This window comes from Chamaea fasciata, unplaced genomic scaffold (genome assembly GCF_029207755.1).
Source record: "Chamaea fasciata isolate MVZ Bird 193981 ecotype frontalis unplaced genomic scaffold, bChaFas1.0.hap1 SCAF_11, whole genome shotgun sequence".
In the NCBI taxonomy this organism is placed as follows: domain Eukaryota; kingdom Metazoa; phylum Chordata; class Aves; order Passeriformes; family Sylviidae; genus Chamaea; species Chamaea fasciata.
The window spans coordinates 10,964,101-10,983,503 of NW_027094096.1; the positions used below are offsets into that span (position 1 = coordinate 10,964,101).

General features: G+C 42.4%; 2 protein-coding genes across 3 annotated transcripts; both read right to left on the reverse strand.

The window, feature by feature from the left end:
- Positions 1 to 462: 462 nt before the first annotated feature.
- Positions 463 to 14,400, reverse strand: LOC136295020 (thiamine transporter 2-like). Of its 2 annotated transcripts, XM_066193217.1 has the most exons (7): positions 14,361 to 14,400; positions 9,301 to 9,394; positions 7,355 to 7,511; positions 4,865 to 5,654; positions 2,725 to 2,917; positions 2,081 to 2,222; positions 463 to 1,359 (listed from the first exon to the last, which is right to left on the reverse strand). In XM_066193217.1, the coding sequence occupies exons 3-7, from the start codon at positions 7,502 to 7,504 to the stop codon at positions 1,237 to 1,239; spliced, it is 1,398 nt and encodes a 465-aa protein (XP_066049314.1). In that variant the 5' UTR covers positions 7,505 to 7,511; positions 9,301 to 9,394; positions 14,361 to 14,400; the 3' UTR covers positions 463 to 1,236. The 2 variants fall into 2 exon arrangements, with proteins under 2 accessions (XP_066049314.1, XP_066049313.1); XM_066193216.1 differs by lacking the exon at positions 14,361 to 14,400 and having other exon boundaries at positions 9,301 to 9,815.
- Positions 12,695 to 19,014, reverse strand: LOC136295021 (thiamine transporter 2-like). The gene is made up of 5 exons (XM_066193218.1): positions 18,811 to 19,014; positions 17,688 to 18,477; positions 16,036 to 16,228; positions 14,361 to 14,502; positions 12,695 to 13,179 (listed from the first exon to the last, which is right to left on the reverse strand). Exons 1-5 carry the CDS (start codon positions 19,012 to 19,014, stop codon positions 13,000 to 13,002), a joined length of 1,509 nt encoding a protein of 502 aa, XP_066049315.1. The 3' UTR covers positions 12,695 to 12,999.
- Positions 19,015 to 19,403: the final 389 nt, after the last annotated feature.

Consider the following 19,403-nt stretch of genomic DNA (forward strand, 5'->3'; position numbering starts at 1 on the left):
ACACGGGTTCAACAGGGCTTGTGGAATACTTAAAAATGCTTAATGCAGAGAACTGGACCAAATCAGAGAGATATCTCGTCAATGAAAAGAAAAGCATTATGAAGGAGGAAAAATTCTGTGCCCTCTTCACTTCCAGTGGTGTAAATTAGGCTTTGGGCAAGGGCTAATGAGATCTGTAGGGATTGTTCTAATCCAAATATTGCAGCTGAATACTGAAACTGATTGGAGTATGCAAGGCATGTAGTTTAGAATATGCTGTAGAAGTAGTGGAATACCTTATTTTTCATAACTAACTGCAGATAAAAGGTTTGCAATTTTTAACTATACACAACATGCCTCTTTAGTCTGTGTTCACTGATTTTAGGTTTGTTGAATTCCAGACAAGCTGAAGATCTTGTATTGTTTTGAATCTTTTGTATATTGAGCATAAACTGACACTATAGGTGTTTTGTTGATTAGGTTTTAAAAATAGCTTTATTTTCAAAAGAATTTTTCACCCCTGATTTTAAATGTTTTTATTGTGGAAATCTTCAGTTGTTCCCATAATTGTTCGTGCAAATAGTGTAGTTGCCTAAAAGCTGTATTTTTATGCTTTAGCATCAAAGCACTTCACTTGATAACTTTAGGCCCCTTATACGGAGATTAATATGGAGACCTAGATTAGACTTCAATCCTGAAACATCAGCTGTTACAAGTGTAAGAAGATGCTACACTTGCAGGACCATCCTGATTTCTGTAAGGCAGGTGTGATATCCAGTTGAAGAAGTGTTAAGTTTTCCAAAGGCCTCCAACAAATTTTCCAACGGGTCATTGTCTGGTACAACTGCTTTAGATTCCCTCGGCATGCCTGATGGTCTTTTGTCCGTGATTAAATTGCCTTCAATTGAAATACTCAGTAGAAGGGAAGGTCCCAGGGTTGTTCGGTGAGTTCACTGAGGTTCAGGCATCTGTATGTCCTTGTGCTTGCTGAGCCTTAATAGAAGTTTGTATGTCAGAGCACTAAACTTGAATTAGAAGACTGTTTGAGGAATGTTTGTATTAAACCGCTGGTGAAGAAAATGGACCCAAATGCATCATCCTGTTGACAAAATGTCTCTGTGCAGTAGGCTCATAAACAGCCTGCTTCAACCTGGACCAGTTTTGCTTGATATAGAATGTTTTCTTTCTCCTGATTTGTTGTCCAGATGATGGAGCCTTCTGCATAGTTGCTTGTAACCATTGCTTTTGTCTCAGTTGTTAAGGGGCAGTGCTTTCAGCTGCCACACTTGTATTTCTGCATTTGATGGAAATTATGGTGTACATGCTTCTGATCAGGAATATTCCAGCTATGACTGTAAAGTAGCTGCCATAAATGAGAAACTGGGAAATGGAGGTGGGGAAGAAGAAAAGTTATCTAACAGCAGAAACAGTTTTTGACTCTAAGGGCTGTCCCTCCACTGCTCCCTTCCCTGTCACCTGTGCCCAGAATGACCCCATCTTGAGAGGATTCAAGAAGTCTGGACTGCTTGACTTGACTCTATAGAAATTCTGTCGTCCTGAAAGGGGGAGAGAATGTTCTGGTGTGTACTTCCCCACATCAGTAAGGGAGGACACTCCTGCACTTTGTTTCTTCTCTAACTAGAGACTTAGACTCATTCAGTGTATTAAGTTTAAACTAATTTTAGAAATTTTAGCAGGGAATTGCAATGAGTTAATTTTCAGAATTACAGTGACTTTAAAGGTACGTCCACGGTAACTATGTAACTTAGAATTACCCGAGCAATAGACCCATAGATTGTCTTTCATCTGGCTTCCTGCTTCTGGGTAGGGTATTTTTTATTATCAACTTGTGAATAGTAAGCCTTTAGTTTAAAGAATGTCCAGAGTAACCTTTCCCCTCTGTTATGTGAACACAGAATATTTTCCAGTCATCCCAGTATTGGGAGGCCTAGAGGACAAGCAAGTTGTAGTAGTTCAAGCCAGTTCACTTTAAATTAACCTTTTTCCTGAGCTTGCACATTACTGCAGGCTAATCTTGGAGTAGAACCACCTGCTTTCAAAGGAGAGTAGGGGAACTAAGCAGTGGGACTCAGTGGCTTACCTGACTGCTGATATCCAGTCCCAGACCTCTTGAATCTACTACAACAACAGTTAAAATCGTCTGAATCACCAGTGCAACAAAGTTGTTGAAGCCAAACATCAAAGCATAACGCTCCATGCTGAGGTTGACAGCAATCTGAAACCTGACAATGAATGCACAGGTTCACAAAATTCTGGAGAGTCAGGATGAATGGATGCACTTCACTTATGGGAACAGTTTAATATGCACAGTGCACTCTTCAAAGGACAGGGTCACTTCAATCTTGGCTATTAAGCTTGAACAGCTTCATTTTGAAAGAAACGTCTTAGTTTTTTCTGGCTTTGTGACTTTTGTGCAGCCTCTTTACCCATGACTTGAGTGAATATTTTGGCCAAATACCTTGTATATTCATTGGATCTCTTTGAGAATACTCATACATTGATCATTGAACAGCCAAGTGCAGAAGCTACCTTGTTCTGGTTGGGAGTGTACTATGGTAATGGCTAGGTCATAAAATTTTACCCAGTTTTTATACAGGCCAGAAACAATATATGCTGCTGTCATAACCTATTTAAATCTAGGAAAATGTCCAGTAAAATACTGATAAATTTAAAATCTGCCAGATTTAAATCAGTTTATTTAGAACAGCTGTGTGTTGTACTTACGTTGCTATTGTTATAAGGAGCATATAGCAACCTTTAAATGCAAGGTAACCAGCATAACATGCCCAGATGTTGTCAGTGAAGTGCATAAGAAGCAGAGAACCAGCATCCAGTGCAGAGAAGATTGCCAAAGCCAGTTCTCCAGAGAGATCCCAGTTTACTTTGACATACCCAACTGCCATGGATGTTGCTGAACCTAAAAATTGAAAAGTAGTAATTAAAACTTCAAAACATTATCATTAAGAGCCATTGCATAACTGTCATTGAATCATGCCAGGAGCGCTTCATTCTTGGTCACAGTGGGCTTTGGTAATGGTGTGGGGTATATTTCCAGTTAGGGGTGTGGGAGTCTTCTGTTAGTTTGGATGTTTTCCTCCTTGCTTAGACCCTTCACTGACTGAAGTGCTCTGAGAAAGTGCCTCATGCCTAAGGCTGGAGGCAGCAGTACACAATCTATTGTTGTTCCATTTTTAGACAACTGAGCAAAGAGAAGAACAGTCCCACCATGCATTTCTGCCAAAATATGTATAATGAGTTTAGTTACTTCATGTGAAGTTCTTTATGGGAAAAAAAATCTGTAGCACCTCGTGCTTTTTTTTTTTTTTTCAATGGAAGTGTATTTTCAGTTTCTGGTGAAAAGCCTTATGAACTGCATTTGTCGATGTCTTATTGGCCATCACATGTAGCAAAACCCTTACTCGAGCCTATTACAGTATAGCAAACCCCATGTTCTCAGGGGGTCTGGGACAAAAATGACTTTGTTTGTATGTGCTCTTCATCAGAATTCCAAAAATCGGAAAAACCAACCCCTTTGGTCCATCCCTGCCATGAGCAGTGGTTCACAGTGCTGTGAGCTCTGTACTCTGAAATTGTGTCAGGTGCCAGAGGGTGTAAGTGCAAGAAAGCCTTTGGGAACACTGTTCAAAGCAGTAGTCAGAAGTTCTGTAGTAGCTTCAGTAAGATGGATTTTCATGCTGCTTGCAGGGAGGAAAAGTAAACTGACAATTCCCTGTAGAAGTGTGGGATACAGCTCCTGGAATGTAGGGGGAGACAGCTGTGTAAATGGGAGCTCAAAAAGGAGGCTGTATTGGTACTGCACAGCTTAGTTTCACTTTACCCATATCCTTCTCTTCTCTGGCTAAAGAGAAATGGAATTTGGGTGGACCAGGTAACTAATGAGAGGCAGAATGGCCGAGGTTGGACAACAGATGGAGATCGCATGTCCCTACTAAAAGCTGAGTCAGTTAAAGGAAGCTGCTCAGGATGGTGTCTAGGCTTTGACTCTACAATGGGGAGTCCATGCCTCTGGCCAACCTGTTCTTGTTTTAAATCACCCTTGGAATTTTGATGTTCTTCTGTGTTCAAGTGGAACTTTGCTTGATTTTGTGCCCCTTGACTCTTGTCCTGTCACTGGGCACCACTGGGAGGAGCCTGGTTCCATCCTCTTTATTCCTCCCCTTCAAGGCTATGCACATTAATAAGATTCCTTGCTTTTCAAGGGTAAAAAATTACAGTGCTCTCAGCCTTGTCACACCACAGTAATGGTTTCACAAAATATTCTGAGTTGGAAGGGACCCACAAGGATCATCAAGTCAAACTCTGAAGTGAATGGCCCCATACAGGGGTTGAGCACACAACCTTCGTTGTGGCAAACTTGGCAGTCAGGATCCGATGCAGTCACAGAATATTTGTTGCGGAGCACTTAGACTGGAATGATTTTTAATTAAATAGACAATTTCACAGTATGCTCTGAGTAGCATTTAGAGCAGTGTATCTGCTAACATGTTCTTTTAATTCTTAAGCCAGCCAGCTTAAGCTGTATTTGAGGGAGGAATATGCAAGATACTGCACAGGATTTTGATGTGCTTACTTGGGATTAAATACATGGTCTAAACAGAGTCGTAAACTTAAAACTCTTGAAACCTGGCAGAATGACTCTCCTCTAATAAGGAAAAGCTTATTTATTTATGTTTTTTAAGACGACTTTTCAAGAGCCCTCTGTAAAAGTTTATAGTAAAATCATGCTTTGTGCAATGTTTCTCTCTCAGTCTGTTTACTTTAGTACTCATAGGAGATGGAAAGGCACCAAACACATTGCTGAAGAATCAGGATGGATTACAAGTACCTGCTAATGATTGCTTACCCAGAAAAGTTGCAATTGCTTCGACAGCTCCGTTGTACACTGCCGAGCTGTGGGAGGGGGCTCGCAGGTCCCACAGCACCTGGACATAATTCACCACCTGGTTAAAGCCGGCCGTGGCCAGAGCCCACCACAGGGACCAGCAGAGGAGTTTGCGGGAGCCGTAGCAATCCCTCAGGTCCCTGCCCAGCTGCAGCAGCACGCCCAGCATGTGCCTGTGGGGCCTGGCACTCCCAGCCCCGGCTGCAGCATCGGGGTTTGTTTCCTCGTGGCAGGGGCTGTGGGCCCCGCCTGCAGCCAGCCCTTTATCAGGCCCTGGCACGGGCTCGGGGGCATCTCTCCTGTGGAAGAACATGCTCCTCTGGGGCATGGGCAGGAAGAACGCGCACAGGAAGGCCAGGGACACGGAAGCCAAGGTGATGGCGTTGAGGTAGAAGTAGGAGACGTGTGCTAAGGACACCAGCAGCTGTCCCAGCACGGCGGCCACGGTGGCTGCCACCAGAGTGACGCTCCTGCAGTAGCTGGTGACCCTCTGGAAGTGTTGGGTGCTGACCACGCTGTAGATGTAGGCGTAATAGGCCACCTCGGTGGCCGTGACCATGCCGTAGAAGAATTCCACCAGCTGCATGGCCGCCACTCCATGTGCAAAGAGCAGCAGGAGCCAGGTGACGATGAGGCTGATGCCCTGCAGGAGGAGCACGGGCTTGTAGCGCACGTAGTCTGTGAGCAGGAACACTGGGAACAGGAGAGCGAGGTAGGAGTATGTCCAAACTGGCAGAATCTGGTTGGTGACCTAGAAGAGAAGAGGAAATGTCAGTGTTTTTATTGTTGAGGAAAGGAACTTCACGTATTTTAAATGCTGTTAGAGGGATTTTTTTAGAAGTTTTTTAAAGCAATTTGAATTTTATGTCAGAGGTACATCTCTCTAGTATCAAATCCTATTCCCTACAGTAGCTGAAAATGAAGGCCTGTTTTAACTTCCTAGGTAAATCATTGTATACCTTTGGTCACGTCTTCCCCTTGTTAGGTATGGAAAAAAAAGCATATGCCTCTTAAAATGAGGAACTGGAACTGCACATAGTGTGTAGCTGCAACTAGGGTACTGCACCTTTTATGTTTTATTCCGATTTAAGTTGTAAGGAGTAAGGAAGTCTTTCAGTGAGTTGGACTTCAATACGTAGATGGCCTGTGAAGAAAGTCTTTCTCTTTTTTCTAAAACAGTTCTGAATTTGAGTTGGAAGGTGCTGTTTGTGGTTGCCACTAAAGCTCAGTGCTTACCCCGGCAGTTTGGGCACACCTGGGGAAGGTATCCCTCTTTTAGATGCACATCACAAAGTGACCTTTTTTTGTGAATCTAAGTTGCCTGTTTTGAGGAGGTCTTGCCCAGTAATTGTGGGGCCTGCTGAGATATCCATTCCTGATCTCTGCTTAAGCAATTAGACTAGAAAGGAACTGTATCAAATGCTGGAGGAATGCATTTTACTTCTGAACAAGTGCTGGAGTGAGTTGCATGGTGAGCAGCAGGTTCACTGTGTCTTTCTGTGTGACTTTTGTTTCTGTGAACTTAGAATTACCTCACGGAATTAACTCACTGGAGGTGAATGTGGCTGAAAGAGACAATATATCTGTAGTATGCTTGGTTTTGAGTTAAGGATTCTTGCTGCAATCAGAATTAAGGCATTCTATGATGCTATCTGCGTGATCTATATAAGAAGTAATGCTTTACTTTGAGGTAAAAAAAATAATAATAAAAAGGGGGGGAGAAGAAAACTCCTTAACAACCTAAACCACAAATACCTTTTTTCAGTAGAAGCCTCGAGTTCACAGTGTGCTGGTAGATTCTGCCTTAACATTTGCTACTGCACATCAGGAATGACTGTTCTTCCTATTAGCTGTATGTGGGTGTAGCAAGCCTGTGTTTTCTAATTATACCGTTAGCTCCATGACTCAGCCACGTGTTCACCATGTCCCCTTTTGCTGAGAGGTGTACTCCTGAAGCAGGCAGTGCTGAACACAGGAGTTGAGCAAGGAAACTTGGAGTGCATGCTTTTGTCAAAAATCCCCAATTTTTCTGAATGTGGACCTAACTTCTACAGGTTAATGAATGCATGAAATATAGGGAATGTAGGAAATAAACTTTACAACTCATAAGGGGACGGCTGCTTATCTTTCTTATGTTTTGAAATGGATGCTGTAAGTGTAATTAATTCCATGGTAAGTATAAATAAATGTCTCCTCTGGGGTGGAGAGAGGAACTGGCTGACCTAATTTTGCCAAAAATATCAACCACCAAAGGGGTTTCAAAGTCCTAAAAATGCAGGGACTTTAAAGTTCAGATCTCCTGCCAAAGAGGTGACTCCTTACTCTTTTCCAGAAGCATCTTAAATGTGGGTCTCTAGATAAAATATTCACACTTCATCTTCCCTTCAGTTACTGCTGTAAGGCCTAATGCTTTAGGCATTTTAGTTACTGCTTAAGAAAATAGTTACATACCTCTTCAATCGTTAGGTTTTTGTCTGGACCTGTTAGATAGGGGGTGAGAAAAGATTCTGATGGCCTCATTGTGGTGAAAAATCCATTTGCACAGATGATCACGGTGGGATAAATCCAGCTGTGGCTTACAGCTCCCTTCCAGCAATCCATAGTCTACCTAAACAAAACAAAACAAAAAAAAAGGGTGGCAAAGGAAGAATAGATGCTCTTCACAGTTGGTAAAAAATTCATTTTCAAGTTTACTTTTTAAGTAAACCCACGCTCACTCCCCTGAGTGAGGGCTGTGGTGGCGGCATCCAGCGTAACTGACCTTTGGGGGACGGGTGGCAGTGTGACAGCCAAGGGCTGCCTGCAGAGGTGACTCAGATGTCTGTCTGGCTGATGTGCAGATGTAACCAAACCACTGATCTCAAGCTCTCCTGCACTGAGATGCATCCTGAATCCCCTCTTAGGCAGGGACGCCTCTTGCACTTACTCCTGAGGCTGAGATTCTTTGCTGCAGCACATTCTTGGTAAGTGACTAACAGTGTGCTCAGCCTTGATACCTCAACTAAGTCATGTAAAGAATTTATTGCACAATGTGTAATCCTTTACACAGAAGCAGTTGACCAAATCTAGGGCTAGGAGTGGGTCTAAGCTGCACCCAGGCTCCTTTCTGAGAGGAATTTAAACCCCAGTGACTTAGCAGGAGGGTCTCTGACAGTTTTACCCGATTGTCATCTCTGCACTAAGTCCCGCACACGTTTGTGTTGAGTCTTGTTAAACCGCTGTCACATTTACCACTGAACTTTGTTATACTGATAAAGGGCATTGTGACTTCTGTCTTGTGAGTGAAGTGGGTGGCTCCAGCTGTGCCACATGCCTAAGCCAATGTTCCCCTCACTGAACCTGCCTGCCATCAAAGCTGCAGCTTGTGAATGAGCAACTGGGATCAAGGTGCATCAGCCCTTGTGAACTCCCTATTGTCTGTCAAAGGTTGTTTGTTGTGATGTGCTTAGGGCTGAGTGGCTGTGCTGTAGCAGAAGAATGAAGTTCCATTACAGTCTCATTTCTGAATAAATGAGTGGTCGAACTCTGAGATTACAGCTCATTCTGTGTGCTCAAGGAGGTTTTTTCTGTTGATTTGCCTCTTGAGTACCCAGTGACACAATGACTGTGCAAGATTTCTTAATGGTAATAAAAGCCATCAGGCAACTCAACCCATTGCAACCTCAGTTTCTTCAAAATGCGTTAACACTCACTGTGTTTCTTGCACTCCAGTCATTGGAGAGGGTAAAGAAAGATGCAGTGTGGTACCTGCTCAGACTTAGAATGGAGAACCATCGACTTTCCTTTTGAAAGTGATGACCAAAAGGAAAAAGAGGCTTGTTTCTTCAGGGTAGGTGGCAGCAAAAAGAAATCCAAAGAGATTTGGGTTTTAAAGTTTATTTTACTTGTTTTGTGTTAAAAAAGTCAATTTCTGTGCTCCTTAAAACAAGTGAAACAATGTTTTCAGTCACAAGCAAATGAAAGCAAAGTGCTAGCTGATGTTTAATCATGCTGCTACAAGCTGTGTACCTTAAATTGTTGAATTCCACTCTATAGCAGTCACTTTTGAAAAAGTGCTTCTACTTGCACTGTGAGATGGTGTTCATTAAAACTAAGTATAAATCATATGTTACAAAGACAATATTTCTGTGACCTCAGAGGAATGTTAGAGAAAGTAGCCCTAACCTTGATTTTTAAAAATTGCCTCTTTTAATTGCCTCAATTTAAGAATTGTCATCTTTTTCTTACAAATAATTATAACTAAAATATAGTCTCTAGTATCTTTAACTCAAGACCATGTTTGAAATTAAGCTCTGGGCTGATCAGTAACATCTGCACAAATCTTGCATCACCTCCAAATGCACTGAGCAAGTGAGTAGCCAGCACACTCCCAAATAACTCCAAAAGTGATGAATTACCTGTCAAGGCTCTGGTGCATTTCCTGTGGATCGAGGTGCAGTTCTTCCTAGGATGACTTTGTCTTGCAGAGAAATCAGAAACCACCCTTTAGAGCTGGTGGTAGTCAGAAATTTCTGTAACCTTTTTTTCAAAAAGTTCTTTATAAACTTGATAAAATGTTATCAGAATTTAAATAATAATAATAACAACTTGTCATAGCTGTTCTTTCTTGCAGAACTTGTCCATGAAGATTGCAGGGAGAGTGTTCTTTACAGGTTTTGTTAAGCAAACTCAGTTCTATTTTTAAGATAAAATAATAAGATTCACAGTAGCTAATGATTAATAAAACCTGTTGTGGCAAGAAAGCAATGATTGCATTCTTTCTGTTAATGAATACCTTTTAAAGCTCTGGTCTCTGATTAGTGGAAAGACAGAGCACCAGTTTTACAGTTTGGGCTAACAGTGTCCCTGTCCTGTGCATAGCACCAAGACCTCTGGGCTCGTGGGGTCTGCTCTGACTGTCCTGGCTTTGCTGGGGCTTTGGGAAGTAGGACATCAAATGCTTCCTACTATTAGTTGGCCAGGAATTACTTGGCCAGGAATTACTTCTGTAAAGGAACAGATCTGTCATTTAAAGACAAATGGATTAAATTAAACTGCTAAATCTAGGTTATAACTAAAACACTAACAGACTTGCTTCAGAGAAAGGCCACTGCTTTACTTTCCTTTACCCATTTTTTTTTTTTTTAGACTGTACTGCCTGCATCTTCCAAGGTTCATCAGAGGCTGGAGTTCACCCTGAAGCCTGTTGGTAGGATGTGTGTTGACCCTGGGAGCAGATGCTGAGGCCCTGGCAGGAGGGGCCCATTGTGAGCTCCACAGAGCCTGGAGTGGTCCTGCAGGTACAGAAGGTTCCCTCAGTGCTCAAGTGTGTGCTGCAGCCAGGCAGGCAAGTGCTCAGGAGAGCCAGGCCTGCCTCTGTCCTTCATCCTCTTCCCTGGCCAAGGGCTTCTGAGACAGGGAAAGAACCTTGGGAAGGGCAGGGGCTGAAAGGGGCTGCTGGCTCATATTTCTCTGGTAGCCCACTCAGTGCTTGGGCAATACCTGCATGCTTTGAATACAACACACTATTTGTTTCTTCCTTTTTTGATCAAACTGGCCTTACCAACTTGCTGGACTGTATCTTCGTGGAAGATTTGTGCCCAAACCCACTAATTTTTCAAAGGTGGTAAGTGGTGTATTTAGAGGTTGCAACTATGGGGAGCTATGGAGGAATGTGCCCAGCTCTGGAGTTCCATGTTTGCATGGAAACCTTTAACACCCTGGAGGAAAGACAATACTAAAAGCTGCTAGGAGAGGTGGATGTGTTGAGAATTTCCTTTTCCTGCAGAACTAGACAGCCTGTGGTTCCAGCATTCCTTGTAACATGCCAAGTCTCAACTATCTCCTCTCCAGAGCGTGTGTGTGCAGGTACACAAACACAGGTACATGTGTACATCTTACTCTTCTAGAAACCTCTGGTTTCTGGGTGAGTTCTGATTTTCAGTTGGAAACCCAGGATAACATAAGGCCTTGTCATTCTCCTCCAAACACTCCTACGACCTTCCTTCTTCCTCCCCTATTTCCCCCATAATGCTTCCTGCCAGCTTCCAACCTCAGACTCATTTTGGAGATTAGAGAGAATAGAAATGGATTCTTTGTTCCTTAAAGTCTTATCTGTTTTCTGAAGATGGCATTCTCTAAAGCTGCGAGCCAAATACATTGTGTCTACTTGGTTCTTTTGCTTCTCAGTGGCATCCTACAGACACAGAGAGCAGTGAGCTGTACACAGAACATAAGAATTTTTATGCTTGGTTGTACCTGGTTTTTTTAGCTCTAGTCTACTACTGGCATTATGTTTTTTAACAACAGCAAAAAGTTTCACATGTTGTTGATTCCATTTGTCAGATATTGCATGAAAGTATTTGTTCATTTTCCGTACCAAAGGCAGTTTGAGACCATGAAGCTGAAAACACAAAGCTCCTCTGTATAATTTAAACACAAACTCTAGTTAACTTCTAGTCCAGGACTGACACCTAGTTCTAAACTGAATGCCTTAAAAGAAGATTGCTACTCACAAGGAAGAATAGTAAAAATAGTCCTTTTTCCCCTGGATTCTATCCCTGTTTCTTCAGGCAGGAGCATCATGCCCCTCAGTTCTGCAGTGAGAAAAGAACTCTCATTGGAGATTAAGTACATCTCCTTCTTTTATGACTGCATTGGTTAAACTGTTCTGCTTACAGCCAGTTTACAACAGAGAATGTCCTCACAATGCACAGTAGTAAAAAAAAAAAAGCCTAAAATTGAGCAAGGTTCATTTTGTCAGATGCTACTGATTCTTCTCTTCAAAGAAATTGCTTCTGTCCTGCCTGCCCTCGCCTCTGGGCCCTTTGGTCTAGTTGCAGTGTGTGACAGTGGTATGAAAAGCTGGGATGTCTGTGCAAATGATAACTTGTGTCTCTACAGGAAAAATGCTATTCTGTAAATGCTTAGTGTTTTTTTATTAGTTAGATGCAGATATTGGAACCTAGAAGCAAACAGCAGTACAGAAATAACTTCAGCATATGGATATAGTTCATAATAAATTAGACATTCAATATGCAAACTCATGTCTAGTCTCTTTTTTCTTCTCCTGGACTGTCTTTTGGACTAAATTAGTTGTAGGACTCAAAGCTTCTTGACAAACTGTGAGATGCTGATCCTACCAAATTCTTGGCCAAGATCAGTGGACCTCCCTCACTTGGCACTCAAAAGCACCCATGATGCTAGCTGTTTGTTTCAGTTATAAATCTTCTTGGATATTCCTGTTGATCTGGAATTTTCCTGTGTGGAATCAGCTGTATTTCTCCACAATGTCCTTCTCTGGTTTTAGTCTGTGCCACTTAAGCCCCTTGATATTATTTCTTTTCCTGCTGAAAGAGGAAGACGGTCAGTCCTGAATTTGATTTTACTGAAAGCACAGCAAAGGAGTGGTGCTCTTGAATTTTGTTTGGACTCTGAAGATATTCTCTTCTTGGCAGAAGTTGCTGTGAAGTCAGTATAGTGTTTGTAGCTGTCAAATGTGGGCCAAGTAACAACTGTGACGTAGCAGTGTTGCAGTGAAACTCCCAGGACAGGTTGTGCAAGGCCTGCTTTTTCCAGCCTGGGTGCACAGAGCTGTGGGATGAGACAGGAGATGCCTGTCACCCATCTGCCTGTCCTGGGTATGAAAGAATAGAATGATGCAAACATGATCTTTTCTTCCTTGGTTCAGAACAAAGGCTGTGCAAAGGGGAGTCAGACCCTTCAGCCACTGCATCAACAAATGTGACAGAAGCAGCTTTGCCAGCATGGCATTCAGGAGCTACAATGAGCAAGGCAGGGTGAACTCTGCTCTCTGCCATTGTGCAAGGGGGAATGCAAAGGTTGTTGCTCTGATTCTGTGTATAAATTACTGCCCTTAAGCTATTTATACGCATGTAAATAAGAATCTAAAGCAATTTATCTTTTATTCTTGGCACAGTGCCATTCTTGTGAGCTCTCTGCTGGCATATGTTGTGCTCAAGTGCTGGAATGATTCAGTGTAGCTTTTCAGGGCTGAGTTGAAGGTTCTTCTTGCACTGCTGTTCTCTGTATGCTGCTCTTCTTCCCTGCTGGGAGCTCTTCTCCCAGGAGAAGCCCTTCTCCAGCCTGCCTGCCTCCTACAGCCGTGTCATGTAACTTGTGACAATCTGCTCTCTTGACTCGTGCTCAGCCTGGTTCAGCTGCTCTGTGCAAGATCTTGCTATTTTCCTTTGACATTTGTATGAAACCAGCACACAAATGCTTCTGATCATGAAAATCCCATGTATGACTACGAAGTAGCTGCCATAAATTAAAAACTGGGAGAGGAGGAGAAAAAGGCAGAACAATTAATGAAAAACATATTTGAGAAATGCTGTTTCTTCTGAAGATGACAGTCACTCTGATTTTCTTGTGTTCTGGCAGTTTCTCTGCACTTGAGATTTTGCTTTGTGATTAAGCAAAATCTCAGCTTTTCAGGTATAGAGCAGATAATTGTGAAATGAAGAACTGCCCCTTTCGTCCATTCCTTATGCCTCTTAATAAATGTCAGATGGGGAGAGGGATTAGAACAGGATTATTTTTCTATTAGTGCAAAATGGGGAAGTGGCTTCATTACCCACATGGTCATGAATAGTCTGCATGAAGAGCCTGAGTTTATCCTTGTTTTGCTTTTGCACATTTCAGTAACTGTCACACCATGGCTTCAGTAAATGCTATGATTTTATATCAGTATTTCCAACAACAGTGGCAAGGCTATTTATGAAGTCCTACATATTCCTGTCCTTAATTTTAAAGATTTAGTATTTGATTCAATCTTTACCCTTTCAAAGTCACTTTTGCCCTCTCTGTGCAGAGTATGAATAGCTTTAGTCTTCTTCGGATCCATTAGAGTAGGAAGCTGCCCCAGCTGAGAGCCTATCTGAGAAAATGCAAAAGTCAGGTTTCAGTTGACTTCCACATGAGTGACATTGGGTTGACTGAAGTTAGGGACAGTGTTGTAAGATAGGATATCCCATCCCAAATGAAGGGCCCAAGATATGGGCAGAAGACTATTTTACAGGTTGAGATACAGAGCAGGTTTTCTCCTGAACTGGAATTAGAAGTTACTTGAGCCGAAATAACTCAAATAATCCAGACTGTGCCTCACAGTCCTGAACTCCCATTCTGCATCTGAAAAAAACAGTCTGAGCTTTTGGGAAGAGAGGATGTTGTTCAGTGTCCTATTAACTACTGAAACTGGTCAGAGAGCAGGGGCTGGTTAATTATGTTCTGGTGTATCTCCCTCTAAAAAGTCACAGACCAGCATCTGTAATCCTAAATGCATTAAAAGGCAAGAGAATGATGACAAATAATGTTGAATGACGATGAAGAATGACAAGGGAAGAACAAGATGTCTGAATTTCTGTAGGAAAAAAACCAATTATGTTGTCCTTTGGCACAGGAATTTTGAAGATGACTTGGCTGAGCAGTAAATAGGAAGTAGGGTAACTGCACTTACTTGAGTCACTATGTCCAGTCCCAGGCCTCTTGAATCTACAACAACTATTGTGAGAATGGTCTGGATCAGCAGGGCAATGAAGTTGTTGAATCCAAATATAAGGGCATAGCGTTCCATGCTCAGATTGAGGGCAATCTGGAACCTAACAGGAAACTGGCAGGTCAGTCACTTCCCACTGGGAAAGCTATTGTTGTCTAACAGTCAATGAAGAGAAAATGATTCATGGAGATGCTGCATCAAGGACAGACAAAATGCTGCTTCGTTTGTTTGTTTGCTTCCTTACTTTTTCTAAAAAAGAAAAGTTGGGGGTACCATAGCGTTTTTTAATGTTTCTTTGAACTGCATGGGAACCCCTGCTTTCAGATGATCAGGGAGAATGTCAGTTCTCTGTACCCTTCCCCTTTGCTCCTTCTCTGCCTGCACAGACTACGCCAGACAGACTGCAAAGGGTCCATGGCTGGAAGCTTTCAGAGACCTGGCCAGGCAAAGCTCTGGCACTGGCAGCAGTTCTGCCCTGGCTGCGAGGGCACTGTGGGTATCTTCTAACCCAGCTTTCTGTGGTGATGAGTCACGTTTTGCTTTGTGATCTGCCAGTGGAGGTAAAATGCTGCTTATTTCTGTCAAGAGCCTGCATATTTTTATTTGCAATATGTTTTTTGAAAATAATCAGAACATCTTTCCATGCGGTACGTACCTGCAAAGTTTCTATACAAACAAAAGGGTGCTATTCCTTCAGGACTCATTTTCAATGATTTTAGCTTGGGATTTTTTTGCAAGATTTTACTTTGTTGGAGTTAAGAATATATTGAAATAGTCCAGGTGTAATTCACTATAATGTAGTAACAATCTACCAAAATGACAATTAAGAGATCACTTGGCTTCCTTCAAGATAGGCATAACCTTGCCAGGCATTATAATGTTAGCAATTTTTAAAAATAATATCTGATTAATTTTGGAGTTTGACACAAAATGCATCCAGTATTTTTGCTAATAATATAGTGTGGTATGTCTAAAGATATTCCAAGCAAGAAAATGACTGGAGCAATAACATTTATTACACAGGATAAAATATTTGTTATTAATATTTATACACTTCAGAATTTCTCACAACAGAATAGCTTGGTCTCCTGCGAGATCTCATCTGAGTTTATATGTCTGATGTTTCCTTTTATTCCTTCCTTACACCTTAATATCATTAATGATTATATGTATAAAATTATATTGGGGAATACTTTATGTGGAGTCTTTTCCTGCATTCATGCAGTTCATGGCATGCTAAAAGGTTTATCAGTAGGGGGTCTAGGCATATGGTCACCCTAAAGGATGGCTGTCAAGATATGCTTGTCCCTATTGCTCACTTTACATCTTTCATGCCAGGAAGGAGGAAAATGGCTTCTATTTTGCTGTTATCATTGCCTTTAGTAATAAAGTTATTTTGTACCTTGTTTAATTTCTGCTTAGGTAAATGTTTGATATCCTTTGACAATTTTTCTTTCCTGGTTGTTTGGAAGAATGAAAACAACATAACCACACATTTAAGAGTCCTTGATCTTAACCTAAACAGTTATGTCTAGCATTAGGTCAGCTACCTCAGAGGAAAAGAATTTCCAAAGCAAACTCAAAGTAGGGTCAATATTCTGTGCATGATGGCAACATTATGATGTTTTGTACTTACGTTGCTATTGTCAGGAGGAGCACATAGCATGCCTTGAAAATGAGATACCCAGCATAACATGCCCAGATGTTGGTCAAGAAGTGCATGAGAAACAGACAAGCAGCATCTATTGCAGAGAAGATCCCCAAAGCCAGTTCTCCAAAATGGTCCCAGTTAATATTCATATATTGTACTAGGAAAGATGTTACTGAGCCTAGAAAAACAGAAAAAATATGTGTAATTATTGTATCTGTTCCACAGCCTGTATGACCAGGTCTTGCCACACTCACATGCTGAAAGGCAATGCTGAATAATGAAGCAGAGTAGTCTGAAGTTTCAAAGCATTTCTGATGACTTCTGCAGCCGTGCAGATGACTGGTCATTTTAAGACAACTGCATATATCAAGTCTCTGCCATTCTGTTCTTAGTGTTTTATTCCACTTCACAGGATAAACTGTAATGCAGAAGATTCATTATTTAGGTGTCTGTGCACAGCATATATCTCTGGGGAGAGAATTAGGAACATGGTTTGGAGATCAAGAAGGAAATTCTTCTACCTTCTCCTAGCTCACTGCACAGCTAGGCTAGTAAACCTTCAATTGTAACAGTTTAGCTCTGTGCACCTCACAGAGGGAGTAAAATGTCAAAAAAGTGACTTTTGAGGCACCAAGGAAGTATATCCAAGGAACAAGAAAGGATAGGCGTGTGTGCTTTTTGTGGGCCTCCTTGAAGATGCATCTGTTGCAAAGTTAAGCCCTGTTAAGTTAACCTGACTGCCCATCTTAGGGGTCCCAGACAATTGAAAAACTTCTATACTTATACACAGAGAAACAGGCAAGTCCACAAGGGAGAGGCATTCATCAAGAAGTTGATACTACAGGAGGGCTTCTAGTTCATTATTCACTTGGTCTATTTAGCTGCCTACTGCGAGAGTAGTATCTGTTTCTCCTTAAAGGGTGACGTGAATGAGCAGGCGTGGTACGTTTTTCTTTCCTGGTAGAAAACACCCCCACATCTTGTGCAAGTTCTTTACAACAGCACAATGTGAGCCAAGGTAGGTGTCCTCTGATGTTACTTTTGCTAACCTCACTTGGCTTGTGTGGTGTGAGCATCTGCTCCTGGCACAAAACGCAATGGTTCATATCAGTACTGTAAGGGTTTGTAGGGTCCTTTTTTCCCTGAAAATCTTTGTATCTTGCAATGACTAAAATTTTTATTTTTGTCTGGTTGCACAAGGGTATTTTACTTGAAAAAAAATCTTAATGAGAGGTTTATGTTCTTTTTGTGTAAAATTTTTATGGAAAAGTTTTCTGATCTGTGCAAGCTGATAGCATTGTTATGGGAACAGTGCAATACTTGTTTTGAGGAAAAAAACCCACCCAACAGACTCATCCAAAGTAACAGGTGCTTCTGAATTGATTTACCAGCTAGATGCAATGTCTGTATGACTTGCACACTTTCTGCATACTGGCAAGATACAGTTATTTGTCTGGTAGTAAAGAAAAACCAACACAACTCACATTTGAACTGTTGTACATCAAAGATCTAGGTCTGGAATGCACAGGGTGTGCACTGACTCCCTGGAGTGCCTGCAACGGAATGGGACTTTGAAAGTTTACTAAAGTGAAACTTCAGAGGCTGTCATTGTGATCAGTGTTTAAACATTGACTTACTCAGAAAAGTTGCAATTGCTTCGACAGCTCCGTTGTACACTGCCGAGCTGTGGGAGGGGGCTCGCAGGTCCCACAGCACCTGGACATAATTCACCACCTGGTTAAAGCCGGCCGTGGCCAGAGCCCACCACAGGGACCAGCAGAGGAGTTTGCGGGAGCCGTAGCAATCCCTCAGGTCCCTGCCCAGCTGCAGCAGCACGCCCAGCATGTGCCTGTGGGGCCTGGCACTCCCAGCCCCGGCTGCAGCATCGGGGTTTGTTTCCTCGTGGCAGGGGCTGTGGGCCCCGCCTGCAGCCAGCCCTTTATCAGGCCCTGGCACGGGCTCGGGGGCATCTCTCCTGTGGAAGAACATGCTCCTCTGGGGCATGGGCAGGAAGAACGCGCACAGGAAGGCCAGGGACACGGAAGCCAAGGTGATGGCGTTGAGGTAGAAGTAGGAGACGTGTGCTAAGGACACCAGCAGCTGTCCCAGCACGGCGGCCACGGTGGCTGCCACCAGAGTGACGCTCCTGCAGTAGCTGGTGACCCTCTGGAAGTGTTGGGTGCTGACCACGCTGTAGATGTAGGCGTAATAGGCCACCTCGGTGGCCGTGACCATGCCGTAGAAGAATTCCACCAGCTGCATGGCCGCCACTCCATGTGCAAAGAGCAGCAGGAGCCAGGTGACGATGAGGCTGATGCCCTGCAGGAGGAGCACGGGCTTGTAGCGCACGTAGTCTGTGAGCAGGAACACTGGGAACAGGAGAGCGAGGTAGGAGTATGTCCAAACTGGCAGAATCTGGTTGGTGACCTAGAAGAGAAGAGGAAATGTCAGTGTTTTTATTGTTGAGGAAAGGAACTTCATGTATTTTAAATGCTGTTGTAGAGGGAAGTTTTTTCTCTGAAGGAATTCATAAAATATATAACCACATTGAATCAGCATGGGACTGTTGGGCAGGCAAATGGATCTTGGATCCATTAAATGGATCTTTTATTTATGCAGACTGCTGAAAAATGTAACCTGTCAGAGCTAGTTAAGGTTGTGCTTTTTTTTTCTTTCAATCTTTTTTTAAAAGTTTAGGCAGTGTTATCACTTTTTATACTCACTACTTCAGTTAAAAGAAATCACACAGTAAAATCATACCTCATCTGCAGTCAGGTTTTTATCTGGTCCTGTTAGATATGGTGTTAGGAAAGGTTCTGATGGTTTCATCATGTAGAAGAATCCATAGAGGCAGAGGATCAGGGTGGGAAAAGCCCAGGTGTTGGTTATCTCTTGCTTCCAGCAGCCCATGGCCTCTACAGCAAAGCTGAGGAGAAAGTTTGTTAGACAAATGATACTGTCCATGCAAGTGCAAAGAGGTCTTGTAATTCATTTTTATTTTGTGGTTTCTAATGCTAGGGACTGCTCTTTAGAGGCTGACAGTTCAAAATCATTTTTATTTATAATGTTAAAGTGAACAGCTATTCCTTACATTTGTCTGCTGCTCTCTTTGTAGAAAGTGCATAAAAAATGAACTGAAAGATCCTTAACTAGGAGACAAACTACCCTGTCATTCCATCTGCACTGACCAAGATAAACACAGGAAAAGCCTTTCTTGACAGAAGTGGCTGAAGACAGCTGAGCACTGAGATTTGCCTTGACACAATGACTGATCACAGCCAAGCACCTTTTTTGAATGACAAGGATAACTCGAGCCTAGCAGATGGGCTGCTAATAAATACAGAAAGGATGTC